At 40.8% G+C, this 22,321-nt stretch overlaps 1 protein-coding gene across 1 annotated transcript in view; it reads left to right on the forward strand.

The window, feature by feature from the left end:
• Positions 1-22,321, forward strand: part of LOC104596231 (phosphoglucomutase, chloroplastic-like) — an 80,110-nt gene that overhangs the window by 43,646 nt on the left and 14,143 nt on the right. Inside the window, exons 9-13 of the mRNA XM_010257305.3 lie at positions 1,613-1,735; positions 1,828-1,880; positions 7,190-7,268; positions 7,355-7,419; positions 7,495-7,562. Coding sequence (XP_010255607.1) covers positions 1,613-1,735; positions 1,828-1,880; positions 7,190-7,268; positions 7,355-7,419; positions 7,495-7,562 — 388 coding nt within the window. The remainder of the gene's footprint in view (positions 1-1,612; positions 1,736-1,827; positions 1,881-7,189; positions 7,269-7,354; positions 7,420-7,494; positions 7,563-22,321) is intronic.

The raw sequence follows: 22,321 nt of genomic DNA on the forward strand, positions 1-22,321 counted from the left end.
AACACAGTGTGGGCAATAGAGACAACCCCACTGTCAAAAAGAAAAAACAGGCCTCAAGAACAGTTCGTATAGCCCCCCCAAAACAATCAAGTATAAGTAACATTCCACAGCCTTGTTACAAGGATGTTTCGGAAGTTTTAACAGTCCAAGAAGGAGTGAAATGGGTTAAACCAGATTCAATGGCAGCCGAAGGTAGTACAGAACAACCAGAGTTTTCGTACACTTCAACAGTCCAAACACATTCGAAAGCAATACGGAACAACCAGAAGAAAACTGAACCCAGAAATCTGAGCACAACTTACAGTTTCGAGTTTCAAACCAGAACTGAGCTGTTCCCCTTCCCCTTTTTTCTTTTCTCTGATTCTTCCTGGCCACCGAACAACTTCTCCAAGAGATTCGAGTCTTGGGCACTTCCAATGACCTCCAAGAATCAGGCAACACGAGTTAAGCTTCCAGCCCTAGGATATTGAAGTTCAGGTATGCTCTGATACCATGAGAAAACTGAAGAGAGGAGAGCTGAGAGTTTAGCAATGAGGGTCTGAGAAGAGAGTTTCAAACTTACCCTCTCTCAGCACCCTAACACTATTTTATTTAGATATATTTGAATAATTACAAGGAGGCCCTTAGTTGGGCAAGAATTTACAAAGAACTTAATATTGACAGGATGGGCCCAGAATAAGGCCCATTACAGAAAAGAAACATAAAAAAAAAAAAAACAAGAAAGAATAAACAATCTATGGGCCATTCGGCCCATCTTCTCTACAAAAATGAAAAAGGCTCTGCCTCTTGTTCTTTTCCCTTTAATCTCTTAAAAATTTTTATTAATATAAAACTCTTGCCTTGGTTGCTAAAAATTTTCTTACATGCAATTCTTCTATTAAACTATAACATTGCAGATTCTTTAGCAAAGGGAATGAGTGACAAGAACAGTTTATTGTGGGGAGCTCCAATACCTGGGATAGAATTCTGACAAAGTTTTGATTATATGCAGTAGATTTTAGGTCCTCATCTCTGCCTCAAGGAGATTAGTATTTTTCCCCACTACAATAACATCCCAAGCATTGTTACTGACTAAAATAGTTTGGGGTTGAAAGCGGGTTTTCTAATCAAATTGATCATTTAGGCTTTAAATTTAGGTAACCTAGATGATATGGGACGGAAAGGAGTTCAGTCAATTGGTTTTCAACCTGAAGCAGATGTATCTAATAAAGCTGTCCCTTTTGGCTTATATTTGGTTGGTGTTCTAAATATTTCTCTAGCTTGTTTTGGGTGGATGACATTTTTGATTGAATGGCTAAAATGACTTTAACCTGATTAACTAGTGACTACTTCCAAAAGCTGAACATGGAATTCCAGTTTCTTCTGGGTGCTATGCTACTATGGTTGCCTCTTGACCTCGGTAAACCAAGTTAATTAGCCTTGATTTACTTGTTTTTTCTTTTACCCTGGCACACTATATTCTGCATCAAATTGGTATATTAGATTTCATGTTTCAATTAATGGCATACCACTCCACTTTCAGTGAACACTATTGCCTTTTTGCCTTGTCTTTTCACCTTTATAATTCAACATCTTTTCCTGTTAAATTTTAATTGTCAATTTCCATATGCAGATTTCTGAAATTAAAATGGCAGAAATTCCAGATGTTGATCTATGTTGTTTAGGGGTTACAGCGTATGGAAACTTCAGTGTGGAAGTAATCGACCCAGTTTCTGACTATTTGGAACTAATGGAGGTATTTCATGAGAACCACATTTCTTTCCAATAACTAAATGCCTCCTCCTGTTTCATTTTTCTTAGTAGTTGTATGTAATTCGCCATGTGCAGAATGTGTTTGATTTTCAGCTTATTAGAGGTCTTCTCTGTCGATCAGATTTCAGGTAGCATTTTGCATCTTAAAATCTTATGGTAAAACTATTTCACATTCTTAAATAGTTCAGGAAGCTTGTAGTTATCACTTTGGTTTTCTTATTTTGTTTATTTTCTAATTATCTGGACATTTTAGAAATATGTATTACAGGGAGAGGTACTTCTTTTTTCCCAACAAATTTTTTGAGGCTGTCTTCCTATGCTCTTCATTTTTCTTCTGATTAGATCTTGTGATTTAGAGCTTACATTATGTTATTTATTTCTTCTGTTATTATACATTACATGGTCATTTAGTGCAGTCATTATTCACACTTTTACATTGGGGGCAAATGAATTAAACCAGTTTCTTTATACCTCTACATATTATGCAATGTAATGTGGAGGCGTGACACGAGGCGTTCCACTACCTAGAGGCGTGAAGCGTAGTTCAGAATGTAAGAGGTGTAAGCCTCCTTAAGAGGAGGGGGGAGAGGAGGAAGAAGAGGATGAAAAATCTCATTTTTCTTTATTTTTAATAAAAATATTTTATATTAAGAAAAATGAAGATGTATAACACTAGTTGAGATTTTCTCTTTCTTTCTTTTTTCTCCTTTCCTTTTTCTTTCCATTCCTTTCCTTTTTTTTTCTTACTTTTTTTTGTCTTTCTACATGAAGTGCGCATGAGGCATATGCCTCTAGCACACCTCATGAAAAAAACGTATGAGGTATACGCCTCTTGCACCTGAGGTGTACGCCTCAGAGGTGTCAACACCTCTGGCATACGCCTCAAGGTGTTGGGGGTGCCTCGCCTGGAGGCACACCTCCAAGCGTATGCCTCCTATGCCTTTTAAAACACTGATGTTATGCATAACACCTTTAGATAGATTTTTATTGTAAGCATCATGACCTAGTTCACTAGTTTTGTGCAGTAGGAATCAAGTTGTTGCACGAGGCAAAAAAAAATCATAATCAGTTAACTTTTCTTCAAGAGTTTTAGAGCTTGTTGAACTTCACATAATGTCAAAGTTGTCCAATCCTCTTCTAGGGTGTTAGTGGAAATTTTTTTAGTATAATTTCTCACATAACATAATTTACCCAATTAAACTAATAATTGGGTTGTTTTGTTATTTGAGTAAGTCCCCATTCTGGAAATCATGTAGATGTTTCCTTTGAAGGGATGAGAAATCCATCGTATGGATGCCCGAATCTTGCGGAATAGAATGGGCGAATTTCAAAAATTTTTCTCCATCCTACTGGGAATCGTATTCCTTATTTTAGAAAAATTATATTTTTCAATGATCAATCTTGAACCATAAACCGAACCAGATCTGAACAAAATAGTAGGAGAGGGATATACCTGATACGGAGAAATAATATCTCCCAACGAAGGTGTTCACGCCCAAGGAATGATCCAAAGATTGCTCCCACTGAAGATGGCGTAGTGCAGGATGGAGCAGAATCAGTAGTGTTCTTCCCAAGAACCTAATCCTTCGCAAGAATTAGCAGGACGGCACGTGAGCAGAGCTTGATTTCTCCCACTTAACTAGAGATCGAACTGGCAGGTGAGGCGGCGGCAGGAAGGAGGCGGCAAGAAAGAATTTCGCAGGGTTGCTGAATTCTTCCTTCTGTGATTTCAGCTCTGAAGAGGATGTGAATGTATATCTACTAAAGGCTGCTGCTCCCTCCTCCTTTTATAACTTTAAAGGGATCAGCTCCTAATCCCCTTAGGAGTTGTTGATCCAAATCATATTTGGATCAGAATTCCCTTTAAGTGATAAGGGTAAACCCTTATCTTATCTGCAGATTAGATCAACCTTCTCCTAATCTCATTAGGAGGTTTCCATATCTGAATCACATTTAGATCTGGACTCTCTGAGTGGATAGGGTCTTACCCTATCCTATCTGCTAATCCAATCCCAGAATTTGCCCCTTATTTAACTGATCAAATCAGCCCAGTTCGAAATGGGCTTTTGGCCCAATAAGGTTATGTGCTCACTTAGCCTTCCAAACTGCTGCCTAGTTGGGCTTCATTGTATGGCGTGGGACCCAAACATTGATCTACACATCAACCACATGGGTTCAGCCCAGCCTTTGTTACAAGGCCTGGCCGAATACACTGTTATGGATAGTGCACCCCCTGAAACCCATCACATGGGCTCTATGTGCCCAACACTTACCCTAAGTGGTCCCTGGGCCAAGCCACCTTGTAACACCCAGGGACTGTGGGCAGATGCAAGATTAGCCCATCAGGCATTACCCTCAATGGTCTTACACTTAACCTCTCAGCCCACAACGATCAAACACTGCCCAACAAGAGAGGACCTCTCCCTCGGCTGCAAGGAACAGTGCTGCACTCTCTAATCACATTGATCCCGGGAATTAAAACCTTTTTGCAAACGTTTGGAAACCATAATATATATATACTTTTATATCTCATATAAAATATATTTTGCAAAACAAATCTCAACGATTGAAATCGGCTGCCGGCAGTCTTGGTTTCCATCAGAGAGAGTGCATCCCCGATCATTACCTTTGTCCGACAAAGGGGCTGATCCTATCACTATGATCACCCACTCAAATGAATTCTCGGACTGTCCCAACATACCCAGGTTTTGACCCCTGCTAAGGATCTCACTGATTGGCATATCAAAGACAGCCCAATCCGACACCTAGTGCAGTATCATAATCGAGTCTAGGGGTCAGGTGTAACTTTTCAGTTTTGCCCATCAATCTCCAAGGTCCAGAGCAATACTGAAAATCTGGTCCGGTTCAAAGATTCAGTTAATCCTACATTGCATGTGCCTTGGGTCTCACCCTGGCAGTTGAGACAGGCCACCCCAACATTTGGCAGCACACCAGTGTCAGCCTTGGCAGGATAAATCTCCCCAGACTTATCCAACGGCTGTGAACATTCTAAACTAACACGAGTCTCATAAGTGTCCAGTTTAAGGGTATTACACAGAAACACACCACAGGAACATGAATCAAATATGTACTTTATTCATTTACAATAAATTCATAATGTACATCATTCTGATTGGAGCTAAGGGCATACAACTGTCTAACACCCTTAATTACATCTTTGCTAGGGGCAGAGAAAACCCTTTGATTTTGATTCAGAAGTACAAATGAATAGACTAAACCAAGTAACATTTTTATACAGAATTTTCCTTTTGAAAATTCTAGTATATATATTCCCTCTTTGTTGAGAGAAACACCAACAAATAAATAAACAAATTTTTTATACATAACAAGTAAATAGGTATCATAAATAGTCATATTTCATCAATAAGGTTACAGATGGCCTTTAAATTGTGGTTATGTGCATTATCATGGTGTGAGAAACCCTAATCAACCAAGTTTCATGAACAAGGTTGTAGATGGTTTTCCCCCTCACACATAGGTTCATAGGTTGTGAGGAACCATAATCAGCCAAGTTTCATGAACAAGGCTATAGATGGTTGTCTCCCTCACATATGATTAAAATGAAACAAGGAGAAGAAAAAAAAAGGAAAATAATAACAAAGAAGGAAAGTGTGAAAGGAGTATAAGGAAAGACATAAGTCTAATAAAGGAAGTTGTAGGAGAATCATAATGAAGAGATGGAGGGGGAATACTGCAATCCCTACCTTCTTCTTTCTCCTCTTTTCCCTTTTCTTCCACACCACAACCTTCTCTTCTTTCTCCTTTAGTTTGTCTCTTGTTGATGTAAATTCTATCAATTGAGTAGAATTAGCCAACAAAGTGGCATTAGCCCCTTCTCCGTGTAAGAGAGGGGTTTATATAGAGGAGGGAGGTGATTAAGTATTCCCCACTCCTCTCTTCTTAGAGTGCCAAGTGTCACCCCACTTAAAATGGGTTAAGGAGGGAAAATAAAACTCTTCCTTCCTAAGGTGACAAGTGTCCCCCCACTTAAAGTGGGTTAAGGAGGGAGAAGAAAACTCTCTCCCCTAGGATGACATGTGTCCCCCCACTTAAAGTAGTTAAAGGAGGGAAAATAACTCTCCCCTAGGGTGACATGTGCGCCCCCACTTAAAGTGGTTAGAGGAGGGAAAATAACTCTCTCCCCTAGGGTGATATGTGTCCCCCCCCTCCACCTCCACTTCAAGTGGTTAAAGGAGGGAAAATAACTCTCTTGTTAGAATAGGACAAGTGGCATCTCCTTATAAATAAGTGGGACACCTGACAAGAAATTAATTAATATAGATTAATCTTTTAGGGCCTGTTGTTCCATTAAATGGGCTTTACTGCAGGCTCATAAAATGCTTATTGCATTACAAACAAGACCAATTAACTTGGGGCCTGTTATTCACTAAACTAGACTGTAGGCCCCTTTCTTTACTAAAATGTTTCAGCCCACCAATAGGACTGACTGGGCTTATAAGAAAGCCCTTTTTCTTCTTTATTATTATTTTTTTAAGCTGTGTCTGGGAGTATCTTAATAACCTGCTCCTAATCCAGCAAACTTAAGGACTTAACACAGGGAGAGCTTTTGTTATTTCCTCTTACATGGTGCACAATGGAATATTTCCCAACTCAAGGAAATCCTACATGAAACGTTGGGGATAACTACCAGAAATATGGTCCCTCAAGCCACTGTGTAGGGCCATATCTCTTTTGAGCTCATGAGTTGTTAGAAATCTTTTTCTTGTTTTGTGAGATATGCCATCTTTTCTAGTCTTACCCTTGTTCTTTTAGAGTTAATTGTTTGCACTAAATTCAGTCCACTGATGTAGTTGCTTTTTTTGCACACAGCCAAGATCATCTCAGTCTTATCTGCCTTGAATTCCTACAAGTGTATTAATTTCTAATGTTATCATTCCTATGCTTGCAACTCATCTGGCTTCTACTTTGGTTTAGATTAGATGCAGTCTATGGTATTTTAGTTCCCTTTCTGACAGGTTCACTGAATCTGGGGTGGAATTGGCATTCATGTGTAGTGGTAGCTTCTTACCTCCTTAACTTTCTCCTTTCGTAGTGATGTATACCTCCTCATGTATGGTTAATTTTCAGGGCCATATTCTTTGCCCACACTTGTTTAGAAGGGCAAACTTTGCTTTTAGAAGATGCCCCAGCTAACACTTGCTCATTTCTAACTTCACCTGGTGGTGATGCAGCCTATTTCTTCAAAGGAATTCAAATATTCAATAGTATGAGTTAGAAACAATAGAGTTCTAAAAGAGTATTGCACTGTCCTATATATATACAACTTCCCAATTATTGTTGTACACACTGTTTAATATCATTTCCAAGTCAAATTTGTAGGATTTTTCAATGTGTTGTAATGGATGTCATTCATATTATATTCTAGATTATATATTCATTTGGATCATTTTTTCAGGTTTATATTTGATGCAATGCATGCAGTTACTGGTGCCTATGCAAAACCTATCTTTGTGGATGGGCTAGGAGCCAATCCAGTATGCTAACACCTTCCCAAATATATTTGAAGTAATTAAACTAAAGCCATTGATGAAATTATTGACCATTGCTGTACAAAATATAGGATTCAATTGCTAATGGAGTGCCATTAGAAGATTTTGGCCATGGCCATCCGGATCCTAATCTTACGTAAGAGAACCAACTATTTTTTGAAATGGATGCTTCAGTATTGCAGCTTGATTTTTTCCATGTTTTTTGAAACAGGTATGCCAAGGATTTGGTTGATGTCATGTATGCCAAGAATGGACCTGATTTTGGAGCCGCTAGTGATGGTATGTAGCATGACCTAAAAGAGGTGACATGTGTCTTTGTGTTGATGACTTTGATTTGTCAATTGGGTTGCATTAGTATGCAAGTGCTAATAATATTTTTTTATCCAGATTTTCTTTAGGTTAGGACATAATCTGTATTTCCTTTGGGTCCTTCATATAGTTGCTCTTTGAATATTGCACGGGTGGATGGGAGGTGGCTAGGTGGTGAAATGTATAGGGCTATATGTATGTTATGTTTTAAGATATGATTTCATTATAGTGTTGGGAGTTTTGAAGGTGTTTATTCTAGGGTGCTTGGGTCACAGACCTTGGTGATGATTTCAAGTAACTTAGGATTCTATTTGTTGCTTCCATGCATATAGTCCTAGGGGCATGCATGAATTGACTAACAATATGTTAGATAGTTATGCCCTTAGCTCAAATCAAATTGATGTATCTTTTGACATTTATTGTAAATGAATAAAATACATAATCGATTCATGTCATTGTGGTGTGTTTTTGTGCAATACCCTTAAACTAGACACTTATGAGACTCGTGTTAGTTTAGAATCTTCACAGCCGTTGGATAAATTTGAGGAGATTTATCCTGTCAAGGATGACACTGATGTACTGCCAAGTTGGTTGGGGTGGCTTGTCTCAGCTACCAGGGTGAGACTTGAGGTACATGTAGTGTGGGTTTTCTAGAAACCCTAAACCGAACCAAAATTCCAGTACTGCCCTGGACCTTAGAGATATATGGGAAAAACTGGAATGTTACACCTGACCCCTAGACTCGATTATGGTACTGCACTAGGTGTCGGATCGGGCTATCTTTGATATGCCAATCAGTAAGATCCTTTGTCGGACAAAGGATCATAGTGAGGGGGTCAAAACCTGGGTATGTTGGGACAGTCCGAGAATTCATCTAAGTGGGTGATCATAGTGATAGGATCAACCCCTTTGTCGGACAAAGTGAATGATCAGGGATGCACTCTCTCTGATGGAAACCTAAACTGCCGGCAGTTGATATCAACTGTTGAAATTTGTTTTTGCAAAATATATTTATATAGAGATATACATATATATTATGGTTTCAAAATGTTTGCAAAAGGTTTTAATTCCCTGGATCCATGTGAGTAGAGAGTGCAGCACTGTTCCTTGCAGCCAAGGGAGAGGTCCTCTCTTGCCGGGCAGTGTTTGATCTGGTCCGGTTTGATTCAAGATTGATCATTGAAAATTCAGTTTTCTAAAATAGGGAATGCAATTCCCAGATGGGAGAGAGAAATTTTTGAAATTTTGCCTAACCTTCCTATAGGGTTCGGCCATCCATATGATGGATCTCTCATCCCTTCACAATATTGACTACATATGCAATATCTGGCTCTAGTCTTGAGTGAGTGAAACAATTTCTCAACTAGGTGATGATATCTATTTGCATCTACAAGTAGTTATCCATTTTAGTTCCCCAAATGACGATTTTGCATAATAGGAGTTTCAACATGCTTGGGTCACAAGTTCCTCATCTCCTTAAGGAGACCTAAGATATACTTTGTGAAATAAAGATATCTTTATTGGATCTTGTAACTTAAATTTGTACAAGTATTGAAGATCCTCCAATTCTTTAATCTCAAACTCATTGCCCAAGAAAGATTTAAGCTGTTGCATCTCTTTGGCGTATCACTTGCTACAACAATGTCATCTGCACACACTTTCTATGTGTAGATCCTCCCACTTGCACTTAGGTCCAATCAGGTACAAGCCGGAGTCCCATGCTTTTCACGTGTTTCTCAAACACTTTCTGTGATAGTGGCTTCATCAATGGGTCTGCTACATTTTTCGCTGACGCTACCTTCTGAATCAGGACATCCCCTCTACCAACAATCTCCCGCAGTACGTGGTACTTCCTCTCGATGTGCTTCGACTTCGAGTGGGCTCGTGGCTCCTTAGCCTGAGCAATGGCTCCATTGTTGTCACACAACAATGGGATGGGTGATGTGCTGGACGGAACTACTCCCAACTCGTGAACGAACTTCTTCATCCACACGGCTTCTTTGGCAGCCTCACTTGCGGCAATGTACTCGGCCTCAGTCGTGGAGTCTGCAATGGACCCCTGTTTGCTGCTTTTCCAGCAAACAGCACACGATCCTATCGTGAAAACATATCCAGATGTAGACTTTCTATCATCTGGATCCGACTAGAAATCGGCATCTGTATACCCTTGGATCTGTAGTGAGCTACTGTCGAATACTAGACTTTCTATCACAGCAGTTCAGTGCTCCTACCCTGGATTGGCTTGAAATCTACTTACTACACTCACTGCCTGAGCAATGTCAGGACGAGTGCATAGCATGACATACATGATGCTCCCTACGGCAAAGGCATAGGGAACGTCTTTCATGCCATCAATCTCCTCAGAAGTCTTGGGAGACATCTTCTTGGAGAGAGTGACTCTGTGCCTGAAAGGAACATTTCCTTTCTTGGAGTTTTCCATGCTATATCTTTTGACTATTTTGTTAATATAAGCAGATTGGGATAATCCTATTATCCGCTTCGATCTATCTCTATAAAGTCGAAGACCCAGTATATAGGAGGCTTCTCCAAGATCTTTCATGGAGAATTGCTATGAAAGCCATACTTTCACCGTAGTCAACATTCCTACATCATTCCCAATGAGTAGAATGTCATCTACATACAGAACCAAGAAAGTAACCTTATCTCCACTGTACTTCCTATAGACACAGGGTTCATCCGGATTCTGCTCGAAATCAAACGATTTGACAACAGAGTCAAAATGAATGTTCCAACTTCTAGAAACTTGCTTAAGTCCATAAATGGATCTGTTAAGTTTACATACCATGTTTTCCTGACCTATAGCAATGAAGCCTTGTGGCTGCTGCATATAGATATCTTCAGTAAGATCTCCATTCAGGAATGCAGTTTTGATATCCATCTGCCAAATCTCATAATCATGGTATGCTGCTACAGCTAGCAGGATCCTAATGGATTTAAGCATGGCCACAGGCGAAAAGGTTTCCTCATAATCGATGCCCTCTTTCTGAGTGTACCCTTTCGCCACCAGACGAGCTTTGAAGGTCTCAACCCTACCATCGGGGTCCTTCTTCCTCTTGTAAATCCATTTGCAACCGATTGCTTTTACCCCGGAGGGCGGATCTACTAGAGTCCAGACTCCATTGGTTTCCATTGAGTCCATCTCTGCTCTCATGGCCTCCACCCACTTCTGGGAATCTATGTCCAACATAGCTTCCGCGTAAGTCACGGGATCCTCCTCACTAGTCAAGGTTTCCACCAGGTAACTATCCTGGTCATAACCATAACGGACTGGTGGCCTGGATACCCGAGTGGATCTTCTAGGTTGGTCACTACCTTGAACTTGTGGGACATCTCCCACTGCTCCTAAGCTCTCCTCATCAAGAACAACTTCCTGACGATGGGTGTCCAGGATGTAATCGGTTTCCAAGAATTGTGCATTTCGACTGTAGAACACTTTCTGCTCACTTGGGTCATAGAATAGGTAACCTACAGAGCCTTTTGGGTAGCCTACAAATAGGCAACGACTGGTCTTGGATTCCAACCTGTCTGCATTCGTTCTTTTAACGTGCGTTGGACAACCCCAAATCTTCAAGTGTTTGACACTTGGTTTCTTTCCGGTCCAAAGTTCATATGGAGTATTCGGAACCGATTTGGTTGGAACCCGATTCAGCACGTAAATCGCAGTCTCTAATGCGTAACCCCAAAAGGATGTGGGTAACTCTGAGTGTATGAGAAGCGACCGGACCATATCCAATAAGGTCCTATTCCTCCTCTCTGAAACACCGTTGAGTTGTGGTGTAGCAGGAGGAGCTAATTGTGATACTATCCCATTGTCCTTTAAGTAGTCCCTGAATTCGTCAGAGAGATACTCGCCACCTCGATCTGATCGAAGGTCTTTAATTTCTCTCCCTAACTGTTTCTCGACCTCTTGTCTGAACTCTTTGAACTTTTCAAAAGATTCAGACTTGTGTCTCATTAGGTACACGTAACCATATCGTGCAAAATCATCTGTTAAGGTGATGAAATACACGTGTTGATTCCGTGTCCTAACACTCAGGGGACCACATACATCAGTATGTATTAGGTCAAGTGTGCCTGTACATCTTTCAGGCTTACCGTTAAATGGTCGTTTTGTCATCTTGCCTTGTAGGCAAGGCTCACAGGTGGGAAGATCTTCTACAGTTAGAAAATCCAAAGGACCATCCTTTACCAACCTTGTGATTCGGTCAACACCGATGTGGCCAAGTCGGTAATGCCACAGGCACGTGGGATTAACTGTATCACGGGCTCTCTTCTTGGGGATTTCAGCCGACGTAGTTTCGGTTATGTTAGTTTCTAGAGAAGGCTGTAGAACATAGAGACCGTTCTCCAGTTCCCCGTATGCGATGAATCTGTTATTTCTTTTAATAGTAATTGTATTACTAAAGAAGACAGAATAACCATCTGCACACAGTTTTGAGACAGAAATCAAATTTCTCCTTAATTTTTGTACATAAAGACAATCTTTCAGTACAATTGTTCCTTCTCTAAAAAGTAACTCCACGGTTCCTATGGCCGCCGCTGCAACAGTTGCAGTAGTCCCCAAGTAGAGTGTGACTTCTTCTTCACTCAGCCTTCTACTTACCTTGAACCCCTGTAGTGAGTTACACGCATGAGTTGAAGCCCCGGAGTCAATACACTAGGACGCAGAAGCTACCAATAAATTGGTTTCTATAACACAAGTTTCGAAATTACCTTTCTTGGATTCCAGGTAGGCAGGATAGTTCCTTTTCCAGTGGCCGGTCTTCTTGCAGAAGTGATAGGCATCTGATGCTTTATCTTTCTTCTGCTTCTTGCCCTTAGTGGCTTTCTTCTGAGGCTTCTTTGCCTTCCTCTTTCTCTTGCCTGTCTTGCTAGCTTCAACAAGCATAGCCACAGGCTCATCCTTTTTAATCAGTTCTTCAGCTCTTTGCAACATATTGCTGAGCTCTTGCAAGCTGACATTCAGCTTGTTCATGTTATAGTTCATGATGAACGGATTAAAGGAAGGAGGCAAAGAATTAAGGATAGCATCTATCTGGGTCGCAAGGTCCAACCTAGATCCAAGAGCCTCCAGTTCGTTGATATATCTCATCATCCGAAGAAAATGGTCGTGAACTTGTTGGCCCTTGGACATTTGTGCGGTCATGAACTGTTTCAAGACCTTTTGTCGAGTAGAACGATTCTGCTCTTCATACATCGTCTGAGACTGTCCAATATGTCCTTGGCAAGTTCGATCTGATCAAACTGCCTCTGTATTGGGTTGTCCAAGGAGGCAATGATGTAACACCGGGCAAGGGAGTTTTTCTCCTCCCAATCGTGATAGTCTCTCCTTCGGGCCTTAGAAGCCCTATCACCCAAACGCTCCGGGGCAGGATTCTTTGCCACTTTATCTAACTTTTCAGAAGTTAGGACCAGCATAAGGTTCCTGTACCAGTCGGCATAGTTTGGGCCCTTTAACTTGTTGTCATCAAGTAATTTTGCAAATTGTCCGTTTGCCATTTTCTGATAAAAGAGCAAACATCAGTCCACAACCATATTTGATTCATGTTCATTTCATAGATATGGATTTTAATCTACGTTCTATTTCCATTTATTCATCTCTGAGATTTCCCTCCTTTCTCAGTGACGGAGACTACAGGTTGTCTCTGGAAATGTGGTAAATCACATAGGGTGCATGGAGCCAACTGTTTCAGCTGCATAACCCCACCACCTTTCTGTGAAGGATCATATCCACTCATCATGAGTTTTCCCTTTGGCCTCTGTTAGACAAGGTTTAGAGTCGTTTTCAGGTAAACCTTTCTGACCAGTGAGTGCTCACCCATCATATTCGTGAACGCCAAGGTACCGTGAGAGAGTTCCCATTTTCTGGTGAAGCCCCTCCCACAGCGGTCTATGACGCCCCTATCATCTTATGAAACACTCAGACAAGCCCAACAGTAAATGGATAGCCCATTTTCTGGTGTGTTTCCTCATTACTGAAGGACCCATCCTCATGCTAATAATGGAAGGCCTTTAGAGAGTTCATCATATGAATCTCCCCATCACATGCACTCATATTAGCTGGAGGGAACAGTTAATTACGCCCTAGTTTGATCTAGGTCAAACCAACGTGGCTCCCACTGACTTTCATAAACCCAGATTTCGGTGGGCCTAAATCGGCTAGGGTTCCGCACGTAACCTCTTGATGAGGTGTGGGGCCCACCACTGAGGGAGGTCATCCAATGACCAAAAGGGACACCATGGCAATGATGTGCATTCAGCCATGGTGTGCGCAAGAGCCACTGTCGATTGAGCATGGGCCAAGCACTTATGGCCCATGTACGTAGCACATCACACATCCATACATCACATGCAGGGATAAATTGATCCAATCAATTAATCATCTGTAAAGCCCATTTGAAGCCCATTTTGAATCCATAATATTAATCATTAATATTATCTAGGTATATGGGCCGAATTAGGGTTGATTGGTTCGACCCATATAGCTTTAAGAGTTAAGTGGGCTTTTAGCAGTTTTAACTAATTAAAACTGGGCCTTTATAGGTTGGGCCGAATTAACCATTTAATTAAACATCAATCCTCAGGCCCATTAGTGGGAAAACTAGGGCTGACTTTCAGCCTTGATTAAACCCTAGATTCGGTCCAAACAATTTGAACCAATCTTTGTTCGAATGGGTCTAGGGTTTGATCTTCAATTAAATCTTTAATTCAAGAAAATAATCTGAAATTAAATACTGATAAAAGAAAAATCAAGAATCAGTCAAACAGGGCTGTTCGCACAATCCATCCTGCAAAACAGAGGTTAGATCACAGTTTGCAGTTTCATAAACTGCAAATCGCAAATTGTAATTCTCCCATCTGCGAAATATCTTTCTCTGTGAAATCTCCTTTTCTGCGCCGCCATCTTCGATCCAAAAATAAAATAAATAGAAATCCTAATTTCTATTAATAGTTACATCAGACCGAATACCTATACATTCAGTCTAAAAATAAAAAAAAAAAAATTATTTTACAGACCAAATGTAATAAATCAATCCAAAATCTGCAAAATCGCAGGTTCCCTGCGCAAATCAAGATTCCGATCTCCTCTTGTACGAACAGCCCATAAATCAAGAAAATCATAAAGAACAGTTCTAAATAATAATCAGATTTATATAAAATTAATTTCAGATTATTCGCCCATTAATTTTGGGAACAAATTTCCCAAAACCCATATCTGCGCAAATCGGGTAGAACGCCTTCTGCCCATTTGCGCAAGTTCAGATCTGAAACAAATTGGTTCAAGATTTGAACCTGGTTTTTGATACCACTGAAGGGATGAGAGATCCATCGTATGGACGCCCAAATCTTGCGGAATAAGGGGGCGAGTTTCAAAAATTTCTCTCCCTTCAACTGGGAATCGCATTCCCTATTTAGAAAATCATATTTTCAATAATCAATCTTGAACCATAAACTGAACCAAATCTGAACCAAAAGGTGTAGGAGAGGATTATACTTGATACGGAGAAATAATATCTCCCAATGAAGGTGTTCACGCCCAAGGAAGGATCCAAAGACTACTCCCACTGAAGATGGCGTAGTGTAGGATGGAGCAGAATCAGCAGTGTTCTTCTCTAAGAACTCTGTCCTTCACAAGAAACAGTAGGATGGCACGTGAGCACAGCTTCCTATCAATTCTTTCTCAAAGAATTGATGTCAAGATCGAATCTTGACTTCTCCCACAACTGGAGATCTAACTAGCAAACAGGGCGGCAAGAACAAAGAGGCGGCAAGAAAGAATTCTGCAGGGTTGCTTAATTCTTTCTTCTGTGTTTTTCAGCACTAAAGAGGATGTGAATATCTCATTCTTCTAAAGGCTGCTGCCCCTTCCTTCTTTTGTAAACCCAAAGGATCAGCTCCTAATCCAATTAGGAGCTGCTTATCCAAATCATATTTGGATCAGCCCTCTCTTTAGGTGATAAGGATAAACCCTTATCTTATCTGCAGATTAGATTAGCTTTCTCCTAATCTCATTAGGAGGTTTCTAGATCTGAATCACATTCAGATCTGGACTCTCTGAGTGGATAGGGTCAAGACCCTATCCTATCTGCTAATCCATCTCAGAATTCGCCCCATAATTAACTAATTAAATAGCCCAGTTCGAAATGGGCTTTAGGCCCATTAAGCTTATGTGCTCAGTTAACCTTCCTAACTGCTGCCCAGTTGGGCTTCCTTGTATGGCGTGGGACCCAAGCATTGATCTACACATCAGTCACATGGGTTCGGCCCAGCCTTTGTTACAAGGCCTGGCCGAATACACTGTTATGGACAGTGCACCCCCTAAAACCCATCAAATGGGCTCTATGGGCCCAACACTTACCCTAAGTGGTCCCTGGGCCAAGCCACCTTGTAACACCCAGGGACTGTGGGCAGATGCAAGATTAGCCCATCAGGTATTACCCTCAATGGTCTTACACTTAACCTCTCAGCCCATAATGATCATACACTGCACGACAAGAGAGGACCTCTCCCTCGGCTGCAAGGAACAGTGCTGCACTCTCTACTTCTATGGATCCCGGGAATTAAAACCTTCTTGCAAACATTTTGGAAACCATAATATATATACTTTTATATCTCATATAAAATATACTTTGCAAAACAAACCTCAACGATTGAAATCGGCTACCGGCAGTCTTGGTTTCCATCAGTGAGAGTGCATCCCCGATCATTACCTTTGTCCGACAAAGGGGCTGATCCTGTCACTATGATCACCCACTCAGACTGTCCCAACATACCCAGGTTTTGACCCCCGCTAAGGATCTCACTGATTGGTACATCAAAGACAGCCCGATCCGACACCTAGTGCAGTGTCATAATCGAGTCTAGGGGTCGGGTGTAACTTTTTAGTTTTGCCCATCAATCTCCAAGGTCCAGGGCAATACTGGAAATCTGGTCCAGTTCAAAGATTCAATTAATCCTACACTGTATGTGCCTAGGGTCTCACCCTGGCAGTTGAGACAGGCCACCCCAACCGACTTGGTGGCACCACAGTGTCAGCCTTATCAGGATAGATCTCCCCAGACCGACCCACTGGCTGTGAACATTCTAAACTAACACGAGTCTCATTAAGTGTCCAGTTTAAGGGTATTACACAGAAACATACCAAGGGAACATGAATCAAATATGCACTTTTATTCATTTACAATAAACTCATAAAGTACATCATTTTGATTGAAGCTAAAGGCATACAAAACTGTCTAACACTTTTAGGGTATCAACTAACACTGTGTGTCACACCCACCAATTTCTTGTTTCTCTCTCTTTCTTTCTGAACTTTCGACTTGACTATGACATGGTATCAGAGCAAGTCACGACCTGATCTACACACAGTATCTTTGTGATCATCTCTGTTACTACTGGTTTAAGAACTCTCTAACAGTATTTGGGAGGTTCTTGAGTGTCTTTTAATCCTCTTCCTAAATCGGCGAGATCTGAACTTTACAGATCATCTTCCTGGACTGTTGTGCCATCAAATTCATCTTTCTTCTTAGATCTTCTTGTAGAGGCATCAAATCAGCTTGAAATCTTAGATCTGGTGTCGCTCAGAGCAGATCTACCGAATCCCTTTGGTTTGATTTGGATCAGTTTTGATTTTGATGGGTTTCGATCCACACTTCAATTCGCTAGAACATTGCAGTTACCTTTTTTGGACATCAGCTGAAAGGTACTTTCTTCTTCATCCTCTGATTCAAATTTTATTGGTTTTCTGGAAGTGTGTGTTGTTGCCTTTTGTCTCCCAATGGCATCAGAAAGAATGGAAGTTCTTCCTATTAAATTCAATGGCACAAACTACGCATTATGAAAGTTTAACTTTCAATTCCATGTCGAAGCTAAGGGTCTTTGGGGATATCTGGATGGCTTTGTATCTAAACCTGATGATTTTGATATTAAGGGCCTTAATCAGTGGAAGATCAACAATGCAAAAATTGCATCATGGATCTTAGGTTCAATCGAAACTGATATTGCTATCCCTATGAGAGGGTATAGGACAGCCTATGAGATATACCAGTATCTCGAGAAGGTTTATCAGCAATCAAACACCTCTAAACAGTATCAGATAGAGGTTGACATCTTCTCGTACTATCAAGGGGACAGAAAGGTCTAGGAATATTATGCAGGGTTCATCAACCTTTGGACAGAATATGAGTTAGTTCACATGGGAAAGGACCCGTCAGACTGTTGTGTGAAGTACATGAAGGGACACTTTGACAAGAGGAAGATTATGCATTTCCTAATGCCTCTAAGGCCTGAGTTTGAATTTGTCAGATCTAATATCCTGAATCAAGGAACACTTCCTAACTTAGATACTATCCTTGGGGAAATTGTGAGAGCGGAAACCAGATTTGCTAAACAGACTACACTGGATAAGAGAAAAGATTCCAACATTGATGATGTCTTCTCGGCAGCTAAACCAAAAGGGAAGGACTTCTCTAAGGTACAGTGTTATGAATGTAAGGAGTTTGGGCACGTTGTCTCCCATTGTAAGAAAAAGAATACATGCACATATTGCAAGTAGGTCAGCCATATTATTACTGAATGTCCTATCCAGCCTCAGAAAGGTAGTGGATCAAATCAGAAGAAAGGAAGCTACAAGGCCTATCAAACTGTTGTAGATGGTTCAGATGCCTCCTTTATTACTTCTATAACTAGCCAAAACGACACCTCCATTGGCATGTTTGAAAAACGGATTCGACAGCTCATGTCCTGGTCATCTCCTCAACCTTCTTTGCTATTAGTCTATCTGGTAAGTCACCGACCTATTTTCCTTCACCAAACCACCTCTGGTATATTGACTTGGGAGCCTCTAACCATATGAGAGGGGCCACACTCGGTCAGTATCCCAAACCCATCCTCCCAATAAACATATTATCAGTGCAAATGGTGAAAAATTGGATATACTTGGCTGTGATGATTTGTATTTATCACTTCTAAGTCATCTCCGTTTCATTTATCCAAAACTCTATTTGTACCTAAGCTCACCACCAATTTGACTTTTGTTGGTCAACTTTTGTAGAGGAAGGTAGCACTGCCTCTTTCATTTCTGATGGTTGTTTGATACAGGACCGACAAACTAGAGAGGTGAAGGGGAAGGGGCGTAGACTGGGAAGACTATTTGCTTTGGAGTTTGAGAAGAATAAGACGGGACCTGTTTCTAGTTCATGTTTTCTTTCTACTACTTCTGGCTTTGAATCTTTTAATTGTAATAATGATTGGCATTTATGGCATAAACACCTTGGCCATTCGTTTTCTAAGAAACTTGACAAGTTATGTGCTTATGGTAGTTTACCTGTTTCTACTGTTTCCTTTAAGAATGTGAATAAAGATTGCATTACTTGTGGTTTATGTAAGAGTCATATTTTACCTTTTCCTTCTCACTCTGAGCATGCTATTGTTCCTCTTTATGTAAGTACTTTGTAATCTTTATTGATGATTGCACCCGTTTCACTTGGGTTTATTTTCTTCGAAAGAAATCTGAAGTGTACACTGTATTTAAACACTTTCTTACCTATGTTACTACCCAATTTGATGCCCAGATATGTGTTCTACAATCGGATTCAGGGGAGAGTATGTTGATGGGGATTTCCAAATTTATTTAAAACAACATGGAATTCAAACCCAAAAATCTTGTCCAATCACCCCACAACAAAACAGGGTAGCAGAAAGGAAGAATGGGCATATCTTGAGTGTAGTTATAACACTTCTACAAGATTCCCATGTACCCTCTTGGTTTTGGGTAGAGGCGGCCAGCATTGTTGTGTATCTCATAAATCGTCTTCCATCATCTGTTTTGAATAATTCTTCTCCTTTTCAATCTTTCTTTCACAAACCCCTAGACCTATCTATGCTCAAGGTTTTTGGTTATGCTTGTTTTGTCCTTCCACCTCATGAACGCACAAAGTTAACTACACAAGCTGCTTTGTGTGCCTTTATGGGGTACAATTCTGAACATAAAGGGTTCCTTTGCTATGATCCTTCGGTCTGTCGTATTAGAATCTCTCATAATGTAGTTTTTCTTGAGAGTGTGTCCTTTTCTGAACATATTGTAAAATTCCTAGCTCCTTTCATTTCCTTGTTTCACAGTTTTGACTCTACAGGTACCTCAGATATACCATTGCTACCACCACAACAACTTCAGACCTACTTCAGGAAGCAATGGCCTTCTTCAATCTCAATGCCCCCCTCTACTCCACCACTAGTTGCTGATCCAGTCACTCCATCTGCCTTAGTAAGTGGACCTAATCTTCCCCTTGAACCCACTACACCCACTTTACGTCGTTCCTCTAGAATTTCTCGCCCACCTGACCGTTATGGTTTTTCACTAGACCATAGCTCCTTTTTTGTTGTTTTATCTACCATAAACATTCCTAGATCTTACCAGCAGGCTATAGCAGAACCACACTAGAAAGATGCCATGGATTCTGAAATTCGAGCCCTTCTTGAGAATGACACCTGGGACATGGTCAAAGCTCCACCTGAGACATCTCTCATAGGAAGTCGATGGGTCTACTCTATGAAACTGAAATCTAATGGAAGCCTAGATAGATACAAGGCTAGGTTGGTTGCACAAGGCTATAAACAGGAATATGGGATAGACTATGAGGAGACCTTTGCTCCTATAGCTAAAATGACCATTGTACGACTTTTGATGGTTGTATCTATAGCCAAATAGTGGACTGTTTCTACTGTTGCTACAGTAGTCCGAACCAGTAAGGAGAAGAAGAAAGAGAAGGAGAAGAAGAAGAAGAAGAGAAGAAGATGAAAGAACTGTCGAACCTGATAGCTAAACCCTATCAGTTGACTTCTTAATAGTGATTAGGCTTCTAATTAAATGTACAAAGACTACCCCTACTTAAGTATGGGACAGAGAACCTCTAATAAGACTGCCACATAAGCTCATAACTTAACCAAGGTGAGTTGACTAATCTACCCTTATTCGGCTAACTCTAACACTCCCCCTCAAGCTGGAGAATATATGTCATATAATCCCAACTTGTTACATATATAGTTCACTCTCCCTGAGCTTAAGGCTTTTGTAAACAAATTTGCCCACTGATCACCTGAGCTTACATGTTCTGTGCTTATCTCTCCAGTAAGAACCTTCTCCCTCACAAAGTGGCAATCAATCTCTATGTGCTTTGTTCTCTCATGAAAAAAAAGGTTGGATGAGATATGGAGCGCAGCTTGATTGTCACAGTACAACTTCATAGGTTTATCCATGTGGAACCCGATTTCTTGTAGGAGATTCCTCAACCACACTAATTTACATGTAGTGTGTGCCATGGCTCTATACTCGGCTTCAGCACTGCTTCTAGCCACAACCGTCTGCTTTTTACTCTTCCACGTCACAAGATTTCCTCCAAGAAATGTGCAGTAACCTGTAGTAGATCTTCTATCAGACACAGAGCCCGCCCAATCTGCATCCGTGTACCCAACTACTTCAAGTTTTCCTCCTGGTTTATACAATAGCCCACGGCCCGGAGCTCCCTTCAAATATCTTACAATTCTAAGAACTGCATCCCAGTGAGATATACGAGGGTTCTACATAAATTGGCTCACCACATTGACTGCAAAGGAGATGTCTGGTCTCGTGATAGTCAAATAGTTCAGCTTCCCCACTAGTCGTCTATACCTTCCAGGATCATCAAATATTTCCCCTGTATCACTGCTCAACTTAACATTTGGTTCCATAGGAGTCTCAGCCGGTTTTGCACCTAACAGTCCTATTTCGTCCAATAGATCGAGAACATATTTTCTTTGGCACAGGTTTACACCTTGTCTTGATCTAGCAACTTCTATACCCAAGAAATACTTCAATGTCCCAAGGTCTTTTTTTTGAAAATGATTTTGCAGAAAGACCTTGAGTTTGTCGATCCCCAATTTGTCACTGCCAGTTATGACAATATCATCCACATAGACCACTAATACAATCTTTCCTGCTTTTGAGTCATAGCTAAACACTAAGTGATCAACCTGGCATTGTTTCATTCCAAAATTCTTCACCACTTCACTAAACTTCCCGAACCAAGCACGAGGCAATTGTTTCAACCCATAAATTGCCTTTTTCAGTCTGCACACCTTACCAGCCTCCCCCTGAGCAACAAACCCAGGTGGTTGCTCCATATATACCTCCTCTATAAGGTCACCATGAAGGAAGGCATTTTTTATGTCAAGTTGAAATAAGGGCCAATCATACATAACTGCCAGGGAAATTAACACACGGACAGAGCTAATCTTAGCCACTGGAGAGAAGGTCTCCATATAGTCCACTCCATACAACTGTGAATACCCTTTAGCAACAAGTCTGGCTTTCAGACGCTCCACACTACCATCTGGCAAGTATTTAACAGTATACACCCATTTACAACCCACAACATGCTTACCAAGAGGAAGAGTAGTGAGCTCCCACGTGTGAATATGCTGAAGAGCAGAGAGTTCCTCCTCCATTGCCTGCCTCCACCCAGGTGAACTAAGAGCCTCTTGGACATTGTTAGGTATGGAAATAGATGACAATAGTGAAACAAACTGGCGATGAGAGGTGGAAAGGCTAGATATTGAAACAAAATTGGAAATGGGATGGAGAGTAGAACTACGTTTACCTTTCCATAAGGCAATGGGTAGGTCAAGTCCTGAGGGTTCAGTAACAGGAGCAACGACAGGATCCGCGAACA

Source organism: Nelumbo nucifera, chromosome 1, assembly GCF_055504915.1.
Source record: "Nelumbo nucifera cultivar China Antique chromosome 1, China Antique-T2T, whole genome shotgun sequence".
NCBI classification, from domain to species: Eukaryota; Viridiplantae; Streptophyta; class Magnoliopsida; order Proteales; family Nelumbonaceae; genus Nelumbo; species Nelumbo nucifera.